The sequence below is a fragment of the Barbus barbus genome, assembly GCF_936440315.1.
Source record: "Barbus barbus genome assembly, chromosome: 13".
Lineage (NCBI taxonomy): Eukaryota > Metazoa > Chordata > Actinopteri > Cypriniformes > Cyprinidae > Barbus > Barbus barbus.
In genome coordinates this window covers 10,220,931-10,241,946 of record NC_136741.1, presented here as the reverse complement: position 1 = coordinate 10,241,946, position 21,016 = coordinate 10,220,931, and the positions used below count along the sequence as shown (strand labels likewise).

The window sequence follows — 21,016 nt, the reverse complement described above, 5'->3', positions numbered from 1 at the left end:
TAAAGTAATGAAGAAATTACTTTCAGGGGAATTTTTTTTTAATATGATGAATTTTTATTATCAAAGGTGAAATTTTAAATTAACCTTTATTTTTTGAACACGTCAAAATCAATTGCATACTATAACAACCAAGGGTTTAAAAATAAAAATGATAAAAACATATCTATCTATCTATCTATCTATCTATCTATCTATCTATCTATCTATCTATCTATCTATCTATCTATCTATCTATCTAAATCAAAACGAAGGGGTAAAAATAGGCAATAAGATAAAAAAACCTAATCTATATATTATTAAATATACGCCTATTTCTAATGAACCTAATGAACGCAGATTTATTTTCATCAATTGCTGAATCTAATACTAATTCAAATTTTGAGAAAATGCAAGACCAACACGCTCTCAGCTGAAATGGCAAACAACGCAGCTTGACGTCACCTTTCAGGAAGTTTTGATCACATGATCACCTCAGTTTCCTGTTTACTACTGGCCCTGGTTAAAGTTCAGATTTCGTTGCAACATTACAAACTGCTCTATTGTATCCCTTTACACATAGCCGACCGTTTTGGCGTTGTAAACAACACTGAATATTTTGTGTTCAGATCGAAATCAAGTCGATTATAAACTCAAGGATAAAAAGTCGTGCGGATTTCCTGCGATTGGTGGCCGGGTGTTGAGATTTTGTGGGATGCGGTGTTTTGATGTGATTGCTGGGAAAGAAAAGACAGACCGAAACGGGGCTTTCATTATAAATGAATTACAGAACTGTCTCTTTTTGCTGATTGGAGAAATAATAGCGGCGAGAAGTCTTGAAGTCTTTCTCGTGACGTCTAGGACCGTCTGTAACGGGCTATTTTGATCACCAGTACTGTGGAGGGGAATCATCCCGCCAGGACCCTGAACTCGGGACGCGCCACCCGCTCCGGCCCCGGCGCCTTAAAGCGGGCGGTGAGGAAGAAGATTGCCCTGAAGGGATGGCCTGAAGGATCCTCTCGGCCCCAGGGAGCTGCGCTGTTTAGTGAAGGGCGGGTTCGGATCGAGCAGAAGGCGGGTGACGGCTCGATGATGGCTTGCCGGAGTGAGGAGATAACCGATCTGATCTATGTGTTCTCTAAGAGTCAGTACAGAGCTAAGGAGGTCACCCCGTCGGTAAGACTGAAAACATCAAACATCAGTCAGTCCCTTCCCATAATACAAAGCAAGTGCTAAATAGGTCAATGACATATAAAAGGCGATAAAGTAAAAACAAAGTTGTTTAAAACACGTGCCAAATTCATATCAATTTAGTCTTTGTATTCATGTTGGTTTAATGCGGTTTTGAAAAAAGTTCATTGTCAAACGAATAAGTAGATAAATAAAATAATATATGAATTAATTAATGACTGAAAATGTCATGATGTGATACAAGTTCAAATTAATAACATTTACCCCCGGTTTCACAGACGAGGTTTAGGCTAGTCCCAGACTAAAATGCATGTTTGAGCTGTCTCAACTGAAAATATCTTGCTCTGATGTATCTTAAAATATGTCAGTGTCATTGTTCTGTGTCAAGATGCACACCTGTAATGTTTTCTTCTAAGCCGTTTTTGTAAAAGTTGATTAAATATCTTAATTTAACTAAGGCCTAGTCCTGGCTTAAACCAAGCCTTGTTTGTGAAACCGGGCCTTAATGTAATTACTTAATATTGTTACATAATAAGGTTTTCATAATTAAGCCTTTTTCTTAACAGAAACTGGAAGCAGCTCATATGACTTTAAGGAACTTCCAACGGGACATTGATTTCATGAGTCACAAGTCTTTTCTTTCCGATCCAAAGTCACAGAATAAGCAGAGAGAAAAAAAAATGAATACATGTTAGATTTTACGTTTTTATTTTTTGTTTTTTATTAACCTTTTATGCTAATTTCATTGAGGGGGAAAAAAGGATTCGAGATGATGCTGGTGTTCTGTAGCATCATCATAGTAGTTAAAACTAACCCACAACCATAAAGACTGATTTATACTTCTCTGTAACCTAAAGTGCACCTCTTCAAAACTGTATGTCCTGTCTATATGGACCACAGTAATTGTGACTGGTCCACAATTGTCATTGGCCATAGTAACTAAAAGGCCATTCATTGAGGATGCAGAATGTACTTGCAGAATGGCACAAACACACCATGGGTCAGTGTTGTAGTTAACATTAGATGTTGTCTCAGACTTACGAGTGTTCCGAGATGATGAAAGTCCAGGGAAATAATGCAGGTCAAACATTCTCATATTTCACAGGCAGTAGATGTTAAACTGGTTGCACAGTTAAACTGATTTGTACACTTAAAGACTCATGCAGAGATAAGAATATGGCCAAAATCAGTGTGAATGCATCACAGTGGTGATAACAGATAAATGATTGCAAATGGGTGATGAAATGAGTGATGATAAAAGACAATGCAAATATACAATACAAACAGAAGTACATAAGAGGACTCAGTATCATTTTATTTACCAAAAAAAATAAATAAATAAAATAAATAAAAAATTAATGTTTTTTTTGCTGATGATCTGATGATGATTTTATTTCAACATCCAAAAAAGTTAATTACTTTAGTTAGGAGTCATATCTTTTCTGTTTGTTGTTGAAATTAGAGGGTTGAACTTGTTCTTCTGATAACCTTGTGATCATTTTTTGCTTTGTGAAAGGGCCTTAAAAAGGATTTTAAAATGTTTTGTATGTATTATGTATGCATTTTATATGTATTTTTAGGTAGAGAGAATAGAGAAGCGCTATTTGGAGCTGTTTGACCGGGACTACAAGTACAGTATCATCCACAACACCAATGGGGATGTATGTGGTCACTACCCACGGAAGATTGTGTTTCTGGAATATGAATCTTCTGAAAACAATAAAGAGAGGTAAAAACCTTGGCGTCTCTTTTAGTCTACTGAAGAGACACAGTAGTAGACAGATTGGTTGTTAGTTATGTTGGGAAAAAGTAAATGGGAAGAAGCATTTTATATTTATGTTTTGCCTTATTTCTCTGAAAAGAGATTCTTGAAAGATACCAAGATTTTTATAGTACAAGAAGAATATCATCAGTGTGGTTTAATTCTTATATTGTTGTACTGCCAATGACACATGCCTTAACAAAAGTCATATACTTTGATTTGTTTGATGTAGTAATTTACAATTCATGCTCTAGTAAATGTGTAAGTGTTACATATTTGTTGAAACACACACCACATATCAACTACATACCACCCTCAATACCACGACTGAGGTGCCCTTGAGCAAGGCACCGAACCCCCAACTGCTCCCCGGGCGCTGCAGCATAAAATGGCTGCCCACTGCTCCGGGTGTGTGTTCACGGTGTGTGTGTGTTCACTGCTGTGTGTGTGCACGTTGGATGGGTTAAATGCAGAGCACGAATTCCGAGTATGGGTCACCATACTTGGCTGAATGTCACTTCACTCACACTTCACTTATTTTTATAGAAGCCTCCAAGCAGGAGTAACTAATAGAAAAAATGGCAGACTGATTAAATTACATCAACGAGTTCATGTTTTCATTTAAATGGTATGTGGGCCACTCTGTGCCACTACTTATGCATGACAAGTTTCAATATGCTCTCACAAAATTATAAATATAAAAATAATAATGTTAATTTCTGTGGTTTGTTGTAATTATAAAAAGCTTTATTTATAATCTATTTTATGTATGCATTTTTGCTAATATTTATTCATATAAGGTTTTTTAGTATTTTTATCACTGTTGACAGTTATGTAAGGAAACAACCATAATCAGATAAACATGTTGACAGCTTGTCAACACTACGTATGTTTTTAAATAATGATTTTAATCATTTTAAATAATGCAATCAGAGCAGCTCTGGTCTCGAAGAACCAAAACAACTATTGAATTCGGATAATTCTTTGAACTATCACCCAGATACCATTTGGAAATTTTTGTCAACATTAAATGTAATGAATTTAGGGCTTTCTTGAAAGATATACAAAAGTTAGGTTAGCAATAAACCAGAATCTTGCATCTGAGATTATACAGTTCCATTATAGTAGTTTTCAAATGGAACTCGTAGTTACTCAAACACAAGTAGCCTACATACTTTGATTCATCACCCACTACAAATGTATGTAATATGTAATTCCTTTTTAATTACTGATACTACATTGCTTATTTCCTTGAAATAACGCCACGTCTGCAGTTAAGAACATTGTGGGAAGACTGCATGGTTTTGTAACTACAGGCTAATATCTGTGAATGAAATCTGAAGACATACCTTTTTGTTATAATGTTGAAATTTTACCATATGTGTGCAAAGTTCTTGGCTGATTGTATAATGATATATTGCTCTGTCACCAGTGGATTGTAAAATATTTTAAATGTTTTTTCTTTTTCTTCATCTTTGTTCAGCTTTCAGAGTACAGTGCAGATCAGTAGGTTGCAGGATCTGGTGAACCGCAGTAAGATGGCTCGCTGTAGAGGGAGATTTGTCTGTCCAGTCATCCTTTACAATGGAAAGGTAACTATCTTGCCATAATCAAATGGCAAAATGTTCAGTGCACAATTGGCCTAGTATGGCATAGTAGATTTGTGGACCACCAGATGATTTATGTTGCTGTTGTATTATTTTTTTTATAATAGACTGCTATGTTATAGTTGTAGGACATGCCCCTGTTAGACATTTGGATATACTGATAGTAGACAAATCATAGTGTCAATTACAGATTTAATTTTTTCTTGTGAAATCTGGCTGTCGGGATCTTTAGTACTGAAGTGTTGAGTTCTGGACTATCAGCCTTTAACTTTTAAGGTTGGTATAATTTACTAGGAGCTACTAACAAGCTTCTAGACTCCTCTGTAGTTAGCTTTACCAGGGACCTGTGTTTCTGTTTTTGTTCAAGTGACCTTAAACTGTTTTTTTCTCCTTTATTGTAGCATGTGTGTCGGTCATCCACACTAGCAGGTTGGGGCGAACTTTATGGACGCACTGGATACAACTACATTTTTTCAGGTACACACTCACAGTTAGCTACTACAAACTATATCAGCATCAAAATGATGTGGCAAAAATTGACAAATATTAACCTGACACAGCATACTGCAAGATGCTGAAAATACCACAACATGTGGTGCAAATGCCAAAGACATTTCCCCAATAATAGAACAAATTGATTCCTTACAAGTTTGAATTTCCAGAAGGGCAAAAAACAGTTGATCACTAAACAGTAGTACAGAATACTGTTCACACACTTCATCTCACCACTACGATTGTGCATTTGTACATGACACTTAAGTCACTTTGTATTGCAAATATGGAAGCTCTCTTGAACATTGCGGTTGATAAAATAAAAACTGCTTATGGTTCTTGGGAGATCAGATATGGTTTTCTCAACAAATAGAGTGAAAATGTTGGTGTATTTGTCTTTATTGCTTCCTGGAAATATTCCCTAACCTGCACCCATATGCCAAAATATAAATGAGAACAAATGCTTATAGTGGACTACAGGCACGTGCACACAGAGACATAAAAGGAGGCTGGAGCACCTGCCCTTTTTCTTCCTCGAGAGAAAGTGCCCTTTTTTCCGGGTTTTTTTTTTTAAATAAATGAATATAGGCCTATGTATATATGTATGCGTGTGTGTTTCTGTTTGCGCACAGCTTTCCCTGTCAAACAAATAAAAAAAATCCAAATATCAGGTCGGGTCGGAAAATGTTGAGACTCTGTCGAGTTCCGATGCCTTTCTCCCCTCCGCGTCTCGGCGCAGGCATTGATCGGCACATGCACATCACAGACAGGCAGAGAACCGCAGAAGTGAAGCCCTCCCTCCCTCTCCAGTTGTGTTTAGCTTGGTGTGGAGGTGAGTGGTGATAAAAGACTACCTGTGCCTCGAATTTATAGCTAATTATCCAAAAGACAAAAGGCAAATATAGTTAATTTGTCTTGCTAACATCAGCTACCATAGACCAGTGCGCGTTCTTTCACTGTATGATTCAGTTTATTAAAATACATTTAGATTAAGAATGATCACAAAATTCAAGATATGGGGGCAGAAATGTATATATTTGTATAATTTCATATAGTTAATCAGTGTTTTGTTTTTTTTTTCCCACCAAAAAGCAACATGATTACAAATGTGATATTGATTTTATAAAGCAGTTAAATAAACATGAATTTAAAATTAACACACTTATGTTTTAGACACAATATTGACTGTTTTTGCTCTATTTCGCCGACAAATATAATTTAAATTTGCGTCTCTGAGTAACAGCTGTTTTGTTCCTGAATGATTTGGTTCAGTTGCAATGACTCACTTATTAACGGTGACTTGCTGCCACCTACTGGCAATTTTAATTTTACATTTAAAGTATCTATTCATTTTTTTTAAATAATCAGTATTCAACGTTTTATGTTTAAAATATCAAAACAGTATTAATGCATTTGTAACTGCAGGTTAAATGCATTCATGTCCTGCAGTAAATGGTGTGTAAATGCATCTAAATGCCACTTCTAATGCAGCTTCTGTGTTTTCTCTGCATTGCAAAGATTAATTTAGTCGATACTGATTTAATTTGCTTGGTAACAGCTTAAATGGCTTATTCTAGTTGACTGATTCAATTTAATAATTTGACTGAAAATATGATGCACACTCATGCAGGGCTTTATAAAGGTAAAAATTTCCATAAAAGGTAAAAAATCTATTTAAACTTATTGGAAAATATTAATTTCTACCACTGTTGTGAGCTGATCACCACAGAATATCAAAAACTTTAGGAGTCAGCTGTCCATGGTAGTCCTTAAGATATCAGCACAATAACACACTCAGCAAAATATTGTCTAATTATCATTATCGATAAAATCCCAGAAAATATTGATATATTTTTTGTCAATATCGCACACCCCTAATATATTTAGCGTTTTCTTTAGAAAATAATGAAATCAATACGAGAACTGCCCTTTTTTCCACTTGAGCCCCTGCCCCTCAAAATGTGTGGGCACGTCCCTGGTGGAGTATAAACCCCCAACTCCTGTCATAGAAGTCCTAGCCTTCCTCACCATTTACATTTATGCATTTAGCAGATGCCAAAGCGACTTACATTGCATTCAAGTTACAGTTTTTACATTTTATCAGCTCTTGCTTTCCCAGGGAATCGAACCCATGACCTTGGCATTGCTAGCGCCATGCTCTACTATTTGAGCTACAGGAAAGCAATTTATACAGATTTAAGTGTGTTATTCATATGTCAGTAGGCTATTTGTGATCCTCCACTGGTGAACAGGACAGAGTTATAGGTTTGTGGACTTATGTTAGCCTTATGAGCCTTAAGGCCAAAAGAGATCCATGGCCAATGACAAAAATAAATTTTCTCATATCAATTCACACAAGACTAGTCATATTGTGTCTATCCTCCTCCTTTATTATCTCGATTGCCTAGATGATTGGCTGTAGCAATCACACTTCAGGATTTTTAAATGATAATATCAAACATCCTTGACATAGGCTCAGATTTAGTCACTGAACCAGTTCAAACACCTGCTTGGCTGTGGTCTGGGTTTTTTGTCACAGACCTCAAATATCTGTCTCTGACAGCAAAGCCCAAATAAAAATCATGCAGTAAAGGCACCACTTCAGTCACTTAAACTGACCTGTGAAAATATTACAAAGATAAAGACTCTTATGTATACTGCCCTACAAAGGCAAAAGACCTTAAGTCGCTAGAGTGTGAAACTGAGAAAAATGACTTTAAAGCTTTTTACTTGTCCAGCCAAATTAATTATAGGTAGGACACTGGAAATTTGGCAATTAGATGTTTTAGTAATGATTTACCTATTTTGAAGTTAATGTACTCTGCCTTTGCATTATCTGCAAAAAGTGAGAAGTCACACCAAGGCAAAAGGCAGTAACTTCCACATTATCAATATTTGATTGCCAGAGGTGGAAAGAGTACGAAAATATTTTACTCAAGTAAAAGTACCATTACTTTAATAAAATTGTACTTAAGTACAAGTACCAGTCTAAAAATCTACTCAAGTAAAAGTAAAAAGTAGCTCATTTAAAATTTACTCAGAGTAAAAATGACTTTTTAACAGTGGGAGGGATGCAAAAATGGGATAGGCCAAGGGTGTCAAACTCAGTTCCTGGAGGGCCACAGCCCTACACAGTATAGATATATCCCTAATTAAACACATCTAGCTGGATCAGATGTATTTAATTAGAGATACATCTATACTAATCATTTAGGTCTAATCAATTAGGGTTATATCTATACTAATCTAATCATTTAGGCTTATTTGAAAACTACATGGCATGTGTGTTGGAACTAAACTCGGCAGGGCTGCAGCTCTCCAGGAGTTGACACCACTGGGATAGGACTATAAATCTCAAATTAGTTGTTTTTAATGAAAGGAATCAGTTATTTAGAATAAGACATTTGGGCTGTTACCAGGCAAATTAAATCAGTATCAACAAAATTCATCTTTGCAATGCAGAGGAAACACAGAAGCTTCATCTGAGGTGGAATTTAGACATATTTACACACGGTTTAATGCAGGACATGAATGCATTTAACCTGCAGTTACAAATGCAGAAATAATGTTTTGATATATAAGACATAAAATGTTGAATACTCATTTGAAATTATATTAAAAAAATCAAAAGATACTTTAAATGCGAAAATAAAACCGCCAGTAGATGTCACCAAGTCACTGTTATTTTATGAAATTATATAAATATACATTTTCTGCACCTATATCTTCAATTTTGTGATCATTTTAAATGCATTTTAACAGACTGAATCACACAGTGAAAGAACACAATCTAAATGCGCGCGTGCACTAGTCTAATCTGCTAGAATTTACACAGGGTAGGAGTGTTTTTTTTTGGTTTTTTGCTAAATACTGATAATGTCAAATCGCACATCGTTAAAACAACAATTACGATATTGTCGCAGATGATATCGCACACCCTACACCACTATCTTTTTTGGCTAATTTGTGCAAAACCTTTTGCTAAACTGCCAAAGCTTCATTTTAACCACCAATGCAATGATGCAAATATTTACTTTACCTCTACATGCTTGCGAAGGGTTGATGTCGAGAATTTATAAGCTGCTAGTTTGGTCTCCCTAGGCAAACACAGCTTACACTGCATAATAGAGCATAAACATGGCCAGGGGTTCACTTCATTTCCTTTGAGTTCAATTTCAGCAGAATACAACGGGGTTTGGTTTTCAGCTGGGTCTGCACCATAACGCCTGTCTTGTCCGTCTGCGTCTTTCTTGTGATTTTTAGCGCCAGTTTGTTCTCCTGCCCATTATTTACTGCAGTAGTTTCCAGGGAGCGTTCTTTTTTTTTTTTTTTTTTACTCAGTAATTAATGTGTTTTAAAATGTAGCGAAGTACAATTCTTCAAACAAAATAACAGATTTGGCTTGTATATAGTTATTGTAAGCTATGTATGCTGGCTTTGTTCTACAATAAACAAATAGTCATAAAAAAAACACAATATCAGATTTGGCTTGTATATAGTTATTGTAAGCTATGTATGCTGGCTTTGTTCTACAATAAACAAATAGTCATAAAAAAAACAAAATATCAGATTTTAAAAATTACTTTAAAAAGTAGTAGTACACAAAAAAGATACTCAATCACAGTAACGTGGGTAAATGTAATTCGTTACTTTCCACCTCTGTTAATTGCTGATCACCATTTACAAAATTGTTATAGTAACACCTGTATAAAATCTACTGATCATGGGCTGTCTCAAATTGGCTATTGCATATAGTAATGTGACTGTATTAATTTTTTTATTTTATAAATTTTTTATTTTTTTTTGACCATAACAAGCCGTTAAACATGTGAGTGGATACCATTTTGCAACCAATTTATTTAGACATGGCATAATTGCTTATATTGACTTTACCTAAAAGAACGACTTCTGGATTTATGTGAACTCCAGCAAGCAGGCATGCTCAGAAATGCGTGTGGATTAAACATCTCCGATGACGTTCAGCGTTATGGATTGATTTTATCGGGTTACAAGAAAAGGTAGGATATGGATTTAATTGCGAACTGTTAGGCTACTGATTTTATGACTGATCATGCTAGCCTACATGCTACGGCATTCAAGTAACCTACACACGCATCCAACTAGAAGTGATAGCCTGGTGAATAATCTGCATTACGAAAAGGGGGATTCACGATTATGTATTGCTGCCAAGGTGTCACTGTCTAGTCTTTACAGTGCTTTGTTATATGGAGCTGTTTGGTAGATCGCGATCTATCTAATTCGTTTTTCTACCCCGTAATTAAAATGCGGCAGACTTTAATGGACAGTAAAAAAAGGTAGAACACTATAACTCCAAGTCGGCACCGTAACTTCATTTTGACGCGCGGCTAAACAAAGGCAGAATGCCGTAACTCATTTTGAACGTTCCAAACAAAGCGAAAGAGCCGTTACTGGTGTTATAAAGTGTTCTGCCTTGGTTTCTCCGGGGCTTTTCGAAGTTACGGTTGAGACGGCCCATTATTTTCTCGGAAAAACAACGAAATTGACTCAAGATACTTATGTACATGATAAAGGATGTCTTGAATGTCCCAAAAATATCAATAACTCATTTTCGACAAAAATCAAAGTTACGGTCTTTTGCCTTTGCACGGCAGTATACACATTGGAACAAGGGTGTCCAATCTTGCTTGTGAAGGGCCAGCATCCTGCAAAGTTTAGCTCCAATTTCCCACAACACACGGTCTGATAGTTTCTAGTAAGCCTAAAGACTTTTTAATAACTGGTTCAGGTGTATTAAATTAGGGATTGAGCTAAACTCTGCAGGATGGTTGGTGGCCCTCCAGGAGCAGGTTTGGACACCCCTGCATTACAAGATAGAATTTCAGATTTTATTGTTAATTGATTAAACTACATCCATTGATCAATACCTTGAAGAAATTATTGTAACATTTCTAACACGGTCTGAACTTCTCAAGCTACAGTCATTCACTAAGAGAGCTTAAACTGTGGGGCAATATAGATGTAGCTGTGGACATTACTTTTTGGATTGCATTAGGTTTAATCTCAAATTATTGCAGGGGGTTCAGACGACACCTTTGGTGATGCTGAAGAGGTTCTGGAGGATGACTGTGCAGTTCGGTAAGATAAGCTGGCAAGGAACACAATCTTACAAGGAGGAGCCAAATGTTTTAATTATATAGACAGTTATAGACATAGATCAGTAGTTTAACAGTGGTTCTGGCATGCTCCTGTGAATTGTGACAGAACTGATTTTGTGTGTGTTTTGTGAGAAAATATTTGTCTTTAATCATCTTATTCTGGTCTTTCTTTGTCACTCTACAGGAATAATGATTCACAGTTGTTTGATAAGGTTAGGGGCTCTGACATTAAGCTGTTGAAGTATTTGTCTGTACGCTACATCTGTGACCTAATGGTAGAGAATAAGAAGGTCAAGTTTGGCCTCAAGTGAGTGAATTTTGTTACATTCATGTTAGAATGCTTTTGTTAAATATTACACGATGAGCCATTCTCTGAATTTTAGTAAAAGATGTGTCGTGTAGGTCTTAAAGACTCAAATCCAGAGCCATTATCAAGATCCAAGACCAGACAGTCTTTATTTTTTATTCTAAATTTATTCTATGTTGTGTGCCTAAAAGGTTAGAAATAAACATACAGAAATAAACATGCTTGCTTACTCTCATTAGCACAGTAACTAAATTATAGATAATACAGAAAATCAAAAGCACAATCTAATTGTTTAACTGAAAAATGTTCTACAGGAACACACATTCTTGCCTCTGAACATAGTGCCATGTTATTGTCATTTATTTTCTTGTATATGTACACTTCTCATAAAATATAGCTTCTACCACAAATTTGATGTGCACCTTTCTCTTTTTGGCTCCGTTTGTTGATGTACATACATGTGCGCTTACTCAGGGAAGTTTTTAAAGTTTAATAACAATGGCCAGCTCTCATATTCTGAACAACTTTGTAGTAGTGAGATAATTTCTCTTCCTTTCTTGATGATCTCTTACTCTCTTTACAATTATGTGTTTGTCTTCAGTGTGACTTCCTCAGAAAAGGTGGACAAGGCCCAACGCTATGCTGACTTCACCCTACTCTCTGTGCCTTATCCAGGTATAGATCTTCTTCATGCTGATGACATTTTAAAAACAATTTCTCTTCTGTTCTACTTATTCAATGGCAGTAATCATTACACTGTAGCTGTAATATTAGTTGTTTCATGCTCTTGTTTTCAGGATGTGAATTCTTCAGGGAATATAAAGACAGAGATTACACAGCAGAAGGGCTTGTCTTCAACTGGAATCAGGTCTATACTCAAACACAGAAAACATTGCTTTATTCAACAGAAGCTGTTTCAGTAAGTACAGTTGTTCTTTCGCTGACCATCACTTTTGGTTGTGTGTTTCTAGGACTATGTGGATGCTCCTCTGACAATCCCTGCTTGCTTTACAAAAAACCTTAACATCAACTGGAGTGAATATCAGGTACTCAGAGTCTCTCATACATTTTCTTGACTGTCTTTTAGATGGACAGGAATTGATTGGGTTTAAGGAAATGGGACAATCTGGGTCTAAACTCTGATTGGCTTCACATTAAAAAAATGTGTTGAAACAGACTACTCTACATGCGAAATGTCTCTATCTTTTTAGATAATTTGAGATCAAATTTGTAGCATTTTTGTCAAAAAGTTAAGTAATTAATGTCAAGGCACTAACCTTACTGATGTATTCTTGGAGTGAGAGTACTACATTGACCAGTAGCTTTTGGGTGTCTTCAATTTAATAGAAAAATATGAAAGATAATCATCATTGTTCATTAGTAGACACAATGAACAATGTAGCTTGATGGTTCTGACAAAGGTTAATAAAAAATGCTGGATGCACTGATCCACAGACTTAAATTATGTGTATGTACATTTATGATTTTGAATTTGGTAATTGTTGTCTTCATCTTTTTCAGTCATGGGACCTGGTGCAGCAGACTCAGAACTATCTGAAACTGCTTCTACACATCATCAACTCTGATGGTAAATTACTGCACTTTCACACACATCTGCACCAAACTGTTGAACATATTTCACTTGCCTGTGTAGTTTTGGATAACATTTTGGAGTGTTGTGGCCTGCAGATGAGAACGGTTTACTGGTGCACTGTATATCAGGCTGGGACAGGACACCTCTCTTTGTATCTCTGCTCAGACTTTCTTTGTGGGCGGCAAGTATTAATTCCTCTGTCTCTCATTACATATGTCCTCATCTTATACCTTTATTCACTCCACCTTGCTAAATATCCTCATTTCTTCTCCCTCCCCCTTTCCTTTCTTTCCCTTTCTTTGTGTTGACTTCATTTTGAATTTTTATAGGACGGTGCCATTCATGCTAGTCTGGAGCCGTCTGAGATCCTTTACCTGACTATCGCATATGACTGGTTTCTTTTTGGGTTAGTCTCATTCCTGTTTCATTTACACATTAATGTCTAGGAATGTACCAATATTAAAAGTTTGGCACATAACGATAAGATGAGTTCTGATGTGCCTAAAGAGAGGCATTCATGAACATTCTCATTCATCTCTTGGCACTTATTTGACAGGCACATGAAGCCCAAGAAGTATGTGACCTGCAGTGTGCCATGGGACTTTGTAAACGACATTATAGCTTTAGATTAATTTTGAAGCAGTTTTTGAGTTATAAGCAATAAGCAAGAAACATATCTGTTGTTAACATTACTTGAGTCTTTCAGATTTTGATCTACAACATAAATATACATATGTTTGCTAAATGTAGTCTGAAGGGCGAATAAATTAAAATATCTCTGCAGAAAGTGATGTTTGATCTGCCATCATTAGATATGCAACAACAAAGTTTTTATTTTGTCCTTTTCTATAGTCACATGCTGCCTGATCGGCTCTCTAAGGGGGAGGAGGTGAGACTTCACATATTTAATACCTATGCAAAGAATATGTTAGTTTTGAATGGAGTACAATTAATGTGATTTAGATTGCTTAATTATTTTTTAGTGTGCACTTCCCAGACAGATTGTTCATGTGTCAGTACATGTGTCAGTTATATAAAATACATTTTTGATATTCTCTCTCCTAGATTTTCTTTTTCTGCTTCAATTTTCTGAAGCATATTGTTTGTGACACATTTTCAGTCATAAAAAAACAAAGGTAAGCTATCTGACTTAAGATTTTAAATACAAAACTCATCTTTGTGTCTCATGAGTATGTATAGAACAGAATAATTTAATAGCTTTCAAGCTTTTAAACTTCTTTCTGCCCTGTTCTTTTTTCTGTGTTGACATTGGCCTGTCCTGTTTTGGTGCAGCCATATGTGGTTGTATTTGAGGGTGTGAATTATTATTATTTTTTTTATTTATAAATGGTGCAATAATCAATAATTTTAGCACAGGTCAGTTCTCACCTCGATTTTGAAGTGTGTAAGCATAAAGAGTTTGAGAAGGTTAAGAAATATGAAGTAATAAGAACATTTTCTCATAACTTACTAGTTTTATCTAAAATTACAAGACTGATCTCTTCTTATTCCTTGCTGTATATGGAAGCAAATGATGCCCAGTGTTCCTATTTTGGTCATAATAACCTGCAGACATTTTTAATTTTGCCTTAAATTCTCTGTATTTTATTTCGTTTTTTTAACCTTTTAAAAAACTATTAAAGATTTCATAAAGTACTTTTGCCAACTGTTTCTAGTTTATAAATCTCAGCAAAAACATTGCAAATTTCTTTCAAACCCTAGATGAGTAATTGAAAATTTGACAACAAAGCATTTTATTGTGTAACATTTCAAGTGTTTGTCACAGACTCAATAGCCTTATATTATTGGAATTACTGACTTTTGTAAATGTACATCTCGATTATAAGCCTTCTCACCCCAAACAACTTTGCTTTGACAGAAATGTTTCCTGAGGCAATCAGTTCATTTTTTACAAACTAGTCCTTGGATTTTTGCCAAAGTAAAAAAAAAAAAAAACTCTGCAAGAAGATTATTTGGTGTCCATAGGTCAATAATTATCAAATGCATATTGAACTTTGAATTCGGTGTGCCTTCCACAGGGCCATCAGTCATTATAAGCATGGCCTAATAACCCCAAAAATCTAAAACATATGTACAAAATATCCAGTTTTTACAAAATTTCATATGTGTGAGATTTGCACCAGCTTGATGTTGATAAAGGGCTTATTGTTCTTCTCTATCTGTCTGTACCTCCAAATCAAATAGCTGTATGGATTTCTGTGATAATTTTTTACCATTTTAGATTAGATAAATTAAAATCAAATTCCTCACAGATCAGTTAGTTTTGTATGCATTATCTGGAGTCAAACACAACAAAGTTTTGACAAAGTGAATTACCTTTCATGCAGTGTGTCATGTAGCAGTATGTGAACATGAACTTTCTGCAAAGTTGTGAAGCTGAAAGTGCACGATATATAAAGTTATTGTCTATAAAAAAAAAAAACAAAAGAGTCGGCTCGCAATCGCCTAAACGAGTCGTTAGGAATTCGAATCTTATTCTGTTACGGCTGTACGGCACAAAGTAACACATTTGCATAATGTCCACCCATGGGCTATCACACGGTAGACCAATCACAAAGGACTGCGCCATCTGACCAATCACAGCAGCGAGGGCTCACGGAAAGGACGAGTCGTTTAGGAATCATTTAGAAAACTAAAGCGTTTTTTTTTTACCTTGGATGCATGTAAACCTGTTTTAGGAGACTCATAAAACAATATTAGCAACCTTAAAAATGGCATAATAGGGGCACTTTAACAGAAACCAATTCCAATTAATTTATTTTAATTTAATTTTTACATTTCCTTACATTCCACAAATAGGGCACCCTGTAAGTTCAACATCTTCATACGTTCTGTGATGGTTTCAGAGAGAAAAATCTGATATGCAAAATTTGGTGACGTGTATTCTTTTCTGCTAAATTTCTCAATGACCCAGATATTTGAAGCCTGAGACTGTATTAATGTCTGTTTGTTTGTTTTCTTTTTCTTTTCTGTTTTACTGTAACAGAAGAAAAAATTCTCAATTCAAAGATGCTGACTTCACAGTCGATGACCTCTGCCAGTTAAGTAAGTTTTATTTTTTAAATTTCTGCCATTTTTCAGAATTGACTTTCATTAAATGAGTGATTCAGTGATTATTGTGACTACAGTAGTCAAGCAGCAGATTCACAAACCTTTATGCTAATGATTATAAGATCTTACAAGTTATACAAAACCAATTGGATGTGATCCATCTGTTTGTGGTTGCCCTGTAGGAAGTTAGAATTTTTAACTAGACTACAGATTTTACATGTTTTATGGTCTTTCTTTTTCTTTCTTTCTTCCTTTCTTCCTCTCAGAGCCCAGAGATCGGGGTAGTGTGACAAGTTTGAGTAGTGATTTCTCTCTCATCACAGAAGATACATCTGCTCCCTCCAGTCTACAAGCAGAAGCTACAGACCTGATTACCACTGGACCACTGGCTTCTAATGGGTAAGGCTTACAAAATGAAAAGTAAACAAACACCTTTAATTGCACTTTATTAGTATGAATGCACTTGCACCTGCGTAAGACAAGTGCCTGTTACTGGCAGGATCAGTTAGGTAGCCAGATGGAGATTGTGGTTACACATGGATCCTGTGCACACCGGCCAGTCTTAAGATATATGCAACTTATCCTCTACCACAGAAAGTGGCCATGTCATTATTTTCAGTTTCTTGTTCACATTTTTGTGTGAATAAATTTTTTTAACTTCTCAGTTGCTGTTTTAAATGATGTTGATGTATTTAGTGTTTATCACAGGAGGAAAGGCATGCCATTGTCTTCTCATTCTGTACTTTGGAACCGAACGATCACTTCAGAGGAGCGAACACCTAATGTAATGACTGAGGCCAGTCCTCTGGGGTCCTTTAAGTCTTCAAGCTCTTCCTCATCCAACCACTCAGATCAAAATGTTACACGGACAGGAAGCACCCCGTTAGCTGTACCAGGAAGGATGTGAGTACTTTCAAAGTTTATTTTGTATGTTTATTGATCACGTTTGTGTAGTGTGCATGATACGATATACTTAGGTCGACCAATACACACTTCACTAATCATTTTCAATACAGCTGAACCAGAGCTTGCTATTATACCAAAGCCTAAATTTTGTTATCGGACCAACCCAGTTGGTGTCTATTCATATTTTTACTTGCTCTATTCATCTTTTTAATATTTTGTGTCTCTTTCTGAATCTCAGGCCAGTGGTGGAATATGCTCGGTCAGGCTCCTCGCTGTCCACAGATTATGGCAGTTGGCAAATTGTGTCAGGATGTGGGAGCATCCATGATCTTCCCCCAGTGCCCTCAGAGTCTCCTCTTCCATTCAGCTTCCAGGATGAGGGTCCCAGCGGACGAATGTGAGTCTCATACGCACTCCAACCCCACCTGAACTCATTCACTGTATTCTTGTTGTATTCTTGTAATTTGACAATAAAACTGAGACTGAATGAGTAATATTGCTTTTACATGATTAGTCATGATTATCACAATAGGAATAGGCCGCATTCACAGGAATAGGCAGCAGCTTCATCATTGCAACGTGAAGAATTTTGTTTAATCCAAAAATGAAGAGACCAACAAATTATTGTTCTTTTGGCACATCAGCACCATGCTATTATTAGTATTCACACGTCAGTCATTTTGTTGGAAACTGAATTTATTCCAGAAAAAGAACCAGATGTTCCAGAAATGGCATCTTTTGTGCAATCTTAAATGGTACCTGTGGTCACCATTTAATTTGAGTTTAATTTTCTTTACAACTTATTTCTTAATAATATTCCATGTTATGCGTTGTTCAGGTGGGATATGGCCTGGGGGAAAAAACTGTTCTTGTGTCTGGCTGTTTTGGTGCTCAGTGATGTGTAGCACCGGCCAGAGGGCAACAGTTCAAAGAGAGAGTGAGCTGGGTGTGAGGGGTTTTCCTCACTCTGGAGATATAAAGATCTTGGAGGTTGGGTAGAGGGGCACCGATAATCCTCTCAGCAGTCCTGACTGTCCGTTGTAGTCTTCTGATGTCTGTTTTGGATATGGATATATATATATATATAATATATATTGTGTTTGAGGAAGGTACAAAAAATTGGTGATTTAAGTTAAGGGAGAGAATGGCTGATGATATACTGCCCAATTTGTTGAGCAACTTTGGGAAATGTTGCCGTCAACAGTCAACCAGGTGAGACACAGGGCCCATGACCAACCTAAAGTATCCAGATTGAAATTTGTTACCCATTCTCAATGGAAAAGGGCCCACGCATCATTGCTCAAAAAACGTTGCCCAGCAAAATTGCTTAAAGTTGCCCTGTGTATCATCAGATGATAAATGGATTTTTTCTGTTTTCTTTGTAGGTGCACATTTGTACCTGAAAGGCAAGTGAGGTTGGAGGCAGTGAGGGAGCTGTTCCTTGCAGCCTACAGCTCTACAGTAGGACTCAAGTCATCGGCTTCAAGCCCTTCTGGTGCCATCTCAGGCCTGCTGGAGCAGTTTGCCCGTGGGGTCGGCCTTCGTGGCACTAATGCCATTATCTGAGCCTTCCATTGTTGTGCCCATAAATTTCACTCAACTTACACACCCTCAGGACTTTTCATGTCATTTTTTATTTTCTCCTCCGCATCTTGATGTGGCACCATGTCTACCACATCAGGAGTACCTAATTTATTGGTGGAACTGTACAGTGTATTCTTTCATCCCCTCTTCCATCTCTTAGCCTCCAGCAGCTCCTCTCTTCTCACCCTTATTCTCTGCTCTCACTTATTCCAGTGCAATCCTCTAACTGCAGAAAAGTGCCAAATCTAAATACAGGGCTACATTAAACTGACTGTTTTTTTCTTTTGCTTTTTGTTCTCTACAGACCAAATAATACAGGACGTCCATTTGTTTTCTAATTTAAATTTTAATTTGAGCTGTTTATCGTCTTTTTTGCATGTTGCACATTTGTACTGTAATAGGGAAAAATGGAGAGGGGCAGAAAAGGGAAAATTCTCATCTAAAAAATGAAAAATTCTTAAAAGTATACTTCGTTGGACAAAAAGGTAATTGTAATTGAGAATTATTTATTCACCTATTTTAATGGCTTGTTTTATTTTAGTTGCTGACTGTCTTGTGCACTTAAAAGACATTTCTCTTGAAATTCTTGTAATTATTGACAGCTTTTTAGACCTTCAGGATTTGAACCAAGCCTAAAGACAGTCAGTTGTTTAGTGGTAGTTTTAGAAATGGCAACAGTTTGGGCAGTGGTAATGTAAGACAATGTCATTGTTCTTTTAATTAACACCTTTTTTAATTATTTAATGAGTATGTTATGAATTTAATTAATTTTTGTTGTCTCTTGATAATCTACATGGAGCAGCAGTTTATGTCGTTATTGTTATTAGGCAAAACTTTTTTTCTTGTGAATGATTTGGAGTAAATGCCTCAAAATAACTGATTTGCCTAGGCAGTAGATATCGATGAATGGATTTGAATAAGATTGCACTTGAATTCAAGGATTGAAGACACGGAATTCACAGTATTTTGGACATAAAACCATGGTGGCCTCTTTACCTCAGCGCCTTTTATTGTGCCTTTTGTTCTTATGGAGATACAATTCTGTTTTCATGCACAACTGTATTATCTTGCTTTTAGATTTAAAATCATGCCTCGATATGTATGTTTCTCTTTTTCTTTTTTTCGACAGAAACAACATCCTTGTGTACTGTAGCAGCTTCTGGTGTTGGGCAAAATTCAGACTTAAATGGTTGAAGACGAACTCCTTGTCAAATGTGTGATTTTTGGAATGAATTACAGAGTCAACCACAACAGTCGCAGATCTGTTCCAAGTACATTTAATAGGTTGTAATATCCCGGTGATTATTTTACAAAAGTGGTTGAAAGATTCAATTAAACATCCTTACAATACAACTGCATATAACTCGTTTATACAGTAGATGGCACTGTTACCAAGTCGATAATTGCAGGGTACGGTACATGCAAAGTTTCATGTCAGTATCCCAAAGCATTGCTTTACATGCTTTCGTACATCTTGCCATGAAATTGTTAATGTGTTATGTGAGAACAGTTAAAACAAAACGCCTGAATGGTCATGGGCCAAATTTAAAGATGATTTTATAAACCCCTTAATGTGAGTTTGATAACAGAAAATCTAGTGGGAGGAAACTGTTGGTTGTTACTTTGGAGGTTGTCGAATTGGAGGAAGACCCAAACTTTGTGATTCTCATCATGCCTCTACACTTTTATCAAATTTGAAAAATGCTATCTCCAAATATTGTAGTACTTTTTTTTTGTCTCGAGTACTCTTAATGAATACCATGACATTTCCCATTTACAGACAGAAAAAAACACCTAAAATGATTTGGTTAAAAAACTATGGTCACACTTTATTAAGTGGCCTTATCTACTATGTACTTACATAAAACAATAAGTACAATGTACTTATTGTTTTCATATTGTATTGTAAAACACTTTTGCTGCTATTAAGGCGGGATACGGGTAAGGTAATGGACAGGTTTGGTGGTATGGGTAGGTTTAAGGGTGGGGTTAGGTGTAAGGGATGGGTCAACAGTGTAATTATAAATATAATTACAGAAATTAATTACAGATGTAATTACATATAGGTATTTTAAAAAATATAAGTACAACGTAAAAACTAAATAAGTGCATTGTATGAAATGATTAATTTAAATGTAAGGACATAGTAGTTAAGGCCACCTAATATAAAGTGGGACCAAAACTATTTATTTTATTTAGATATAGGGTAGTCAAGTAATTCACCTTGGTTCCCTTGACAAAAAGCCAGTAGGATTTTTTTCACTTGTGTGCAAACTTTTTTTCCTACCACATGACAAGCTAATTACATGGTTGTCAGCATTAAAAGGCATAATTGCTGCTTTTTGCAGTGCAATTTTTATTTTTTTGTGATGAAAATACCAGTACGTT

The 21,016-nt window shown here is 36.0% G+C and overlaps 1 protein-coding gene across 1 annotated transcript; it reads left to right on the top strand.

Moving 5' to 3' along the window:
* The first annotated feature begins 446 nt into the window (after positions 1–446).
* LOC306879587 (phosphatidylinositol-3,5-bisphosphate 3-phosphatase MTMR14-like) lies at positions 447–19,979 on the top strand. Its single transcript, XM_079432642.1, has 19 exons — positions 447–1,152; positions 2,748–2,896; positions 4,413–4,521; positions 4,938–5,013; positions 11,085–11,145; positions 11,350–11,472; positions 12,074–12,147; positions 12,270–12,340; positions 12,444–12,518; positions 12,994–13,060; positions 13,162–13,247; positions 13,396–13,472; positions 13,919–13,955; positions 14,132–14,202; positions 16,074–16,132; positions 16,405–16,537; positions 16,847–17,041; positions 17,283–17,441; positions 18,430–19,979. Exons 1-19 carry the CDS (start codon positions 1,066–1,068, stop codon positions 18,608–18,610), a joined length of 1,890 nt encoding a protein of 629 aa, XP_079288768.1. The 5' UTR covers positions 447–1,065; the 3' UTR covers positions 18,611–19,979.
* Positions 19,980–21,016: the final 1,037 nt, after the last annotated feature.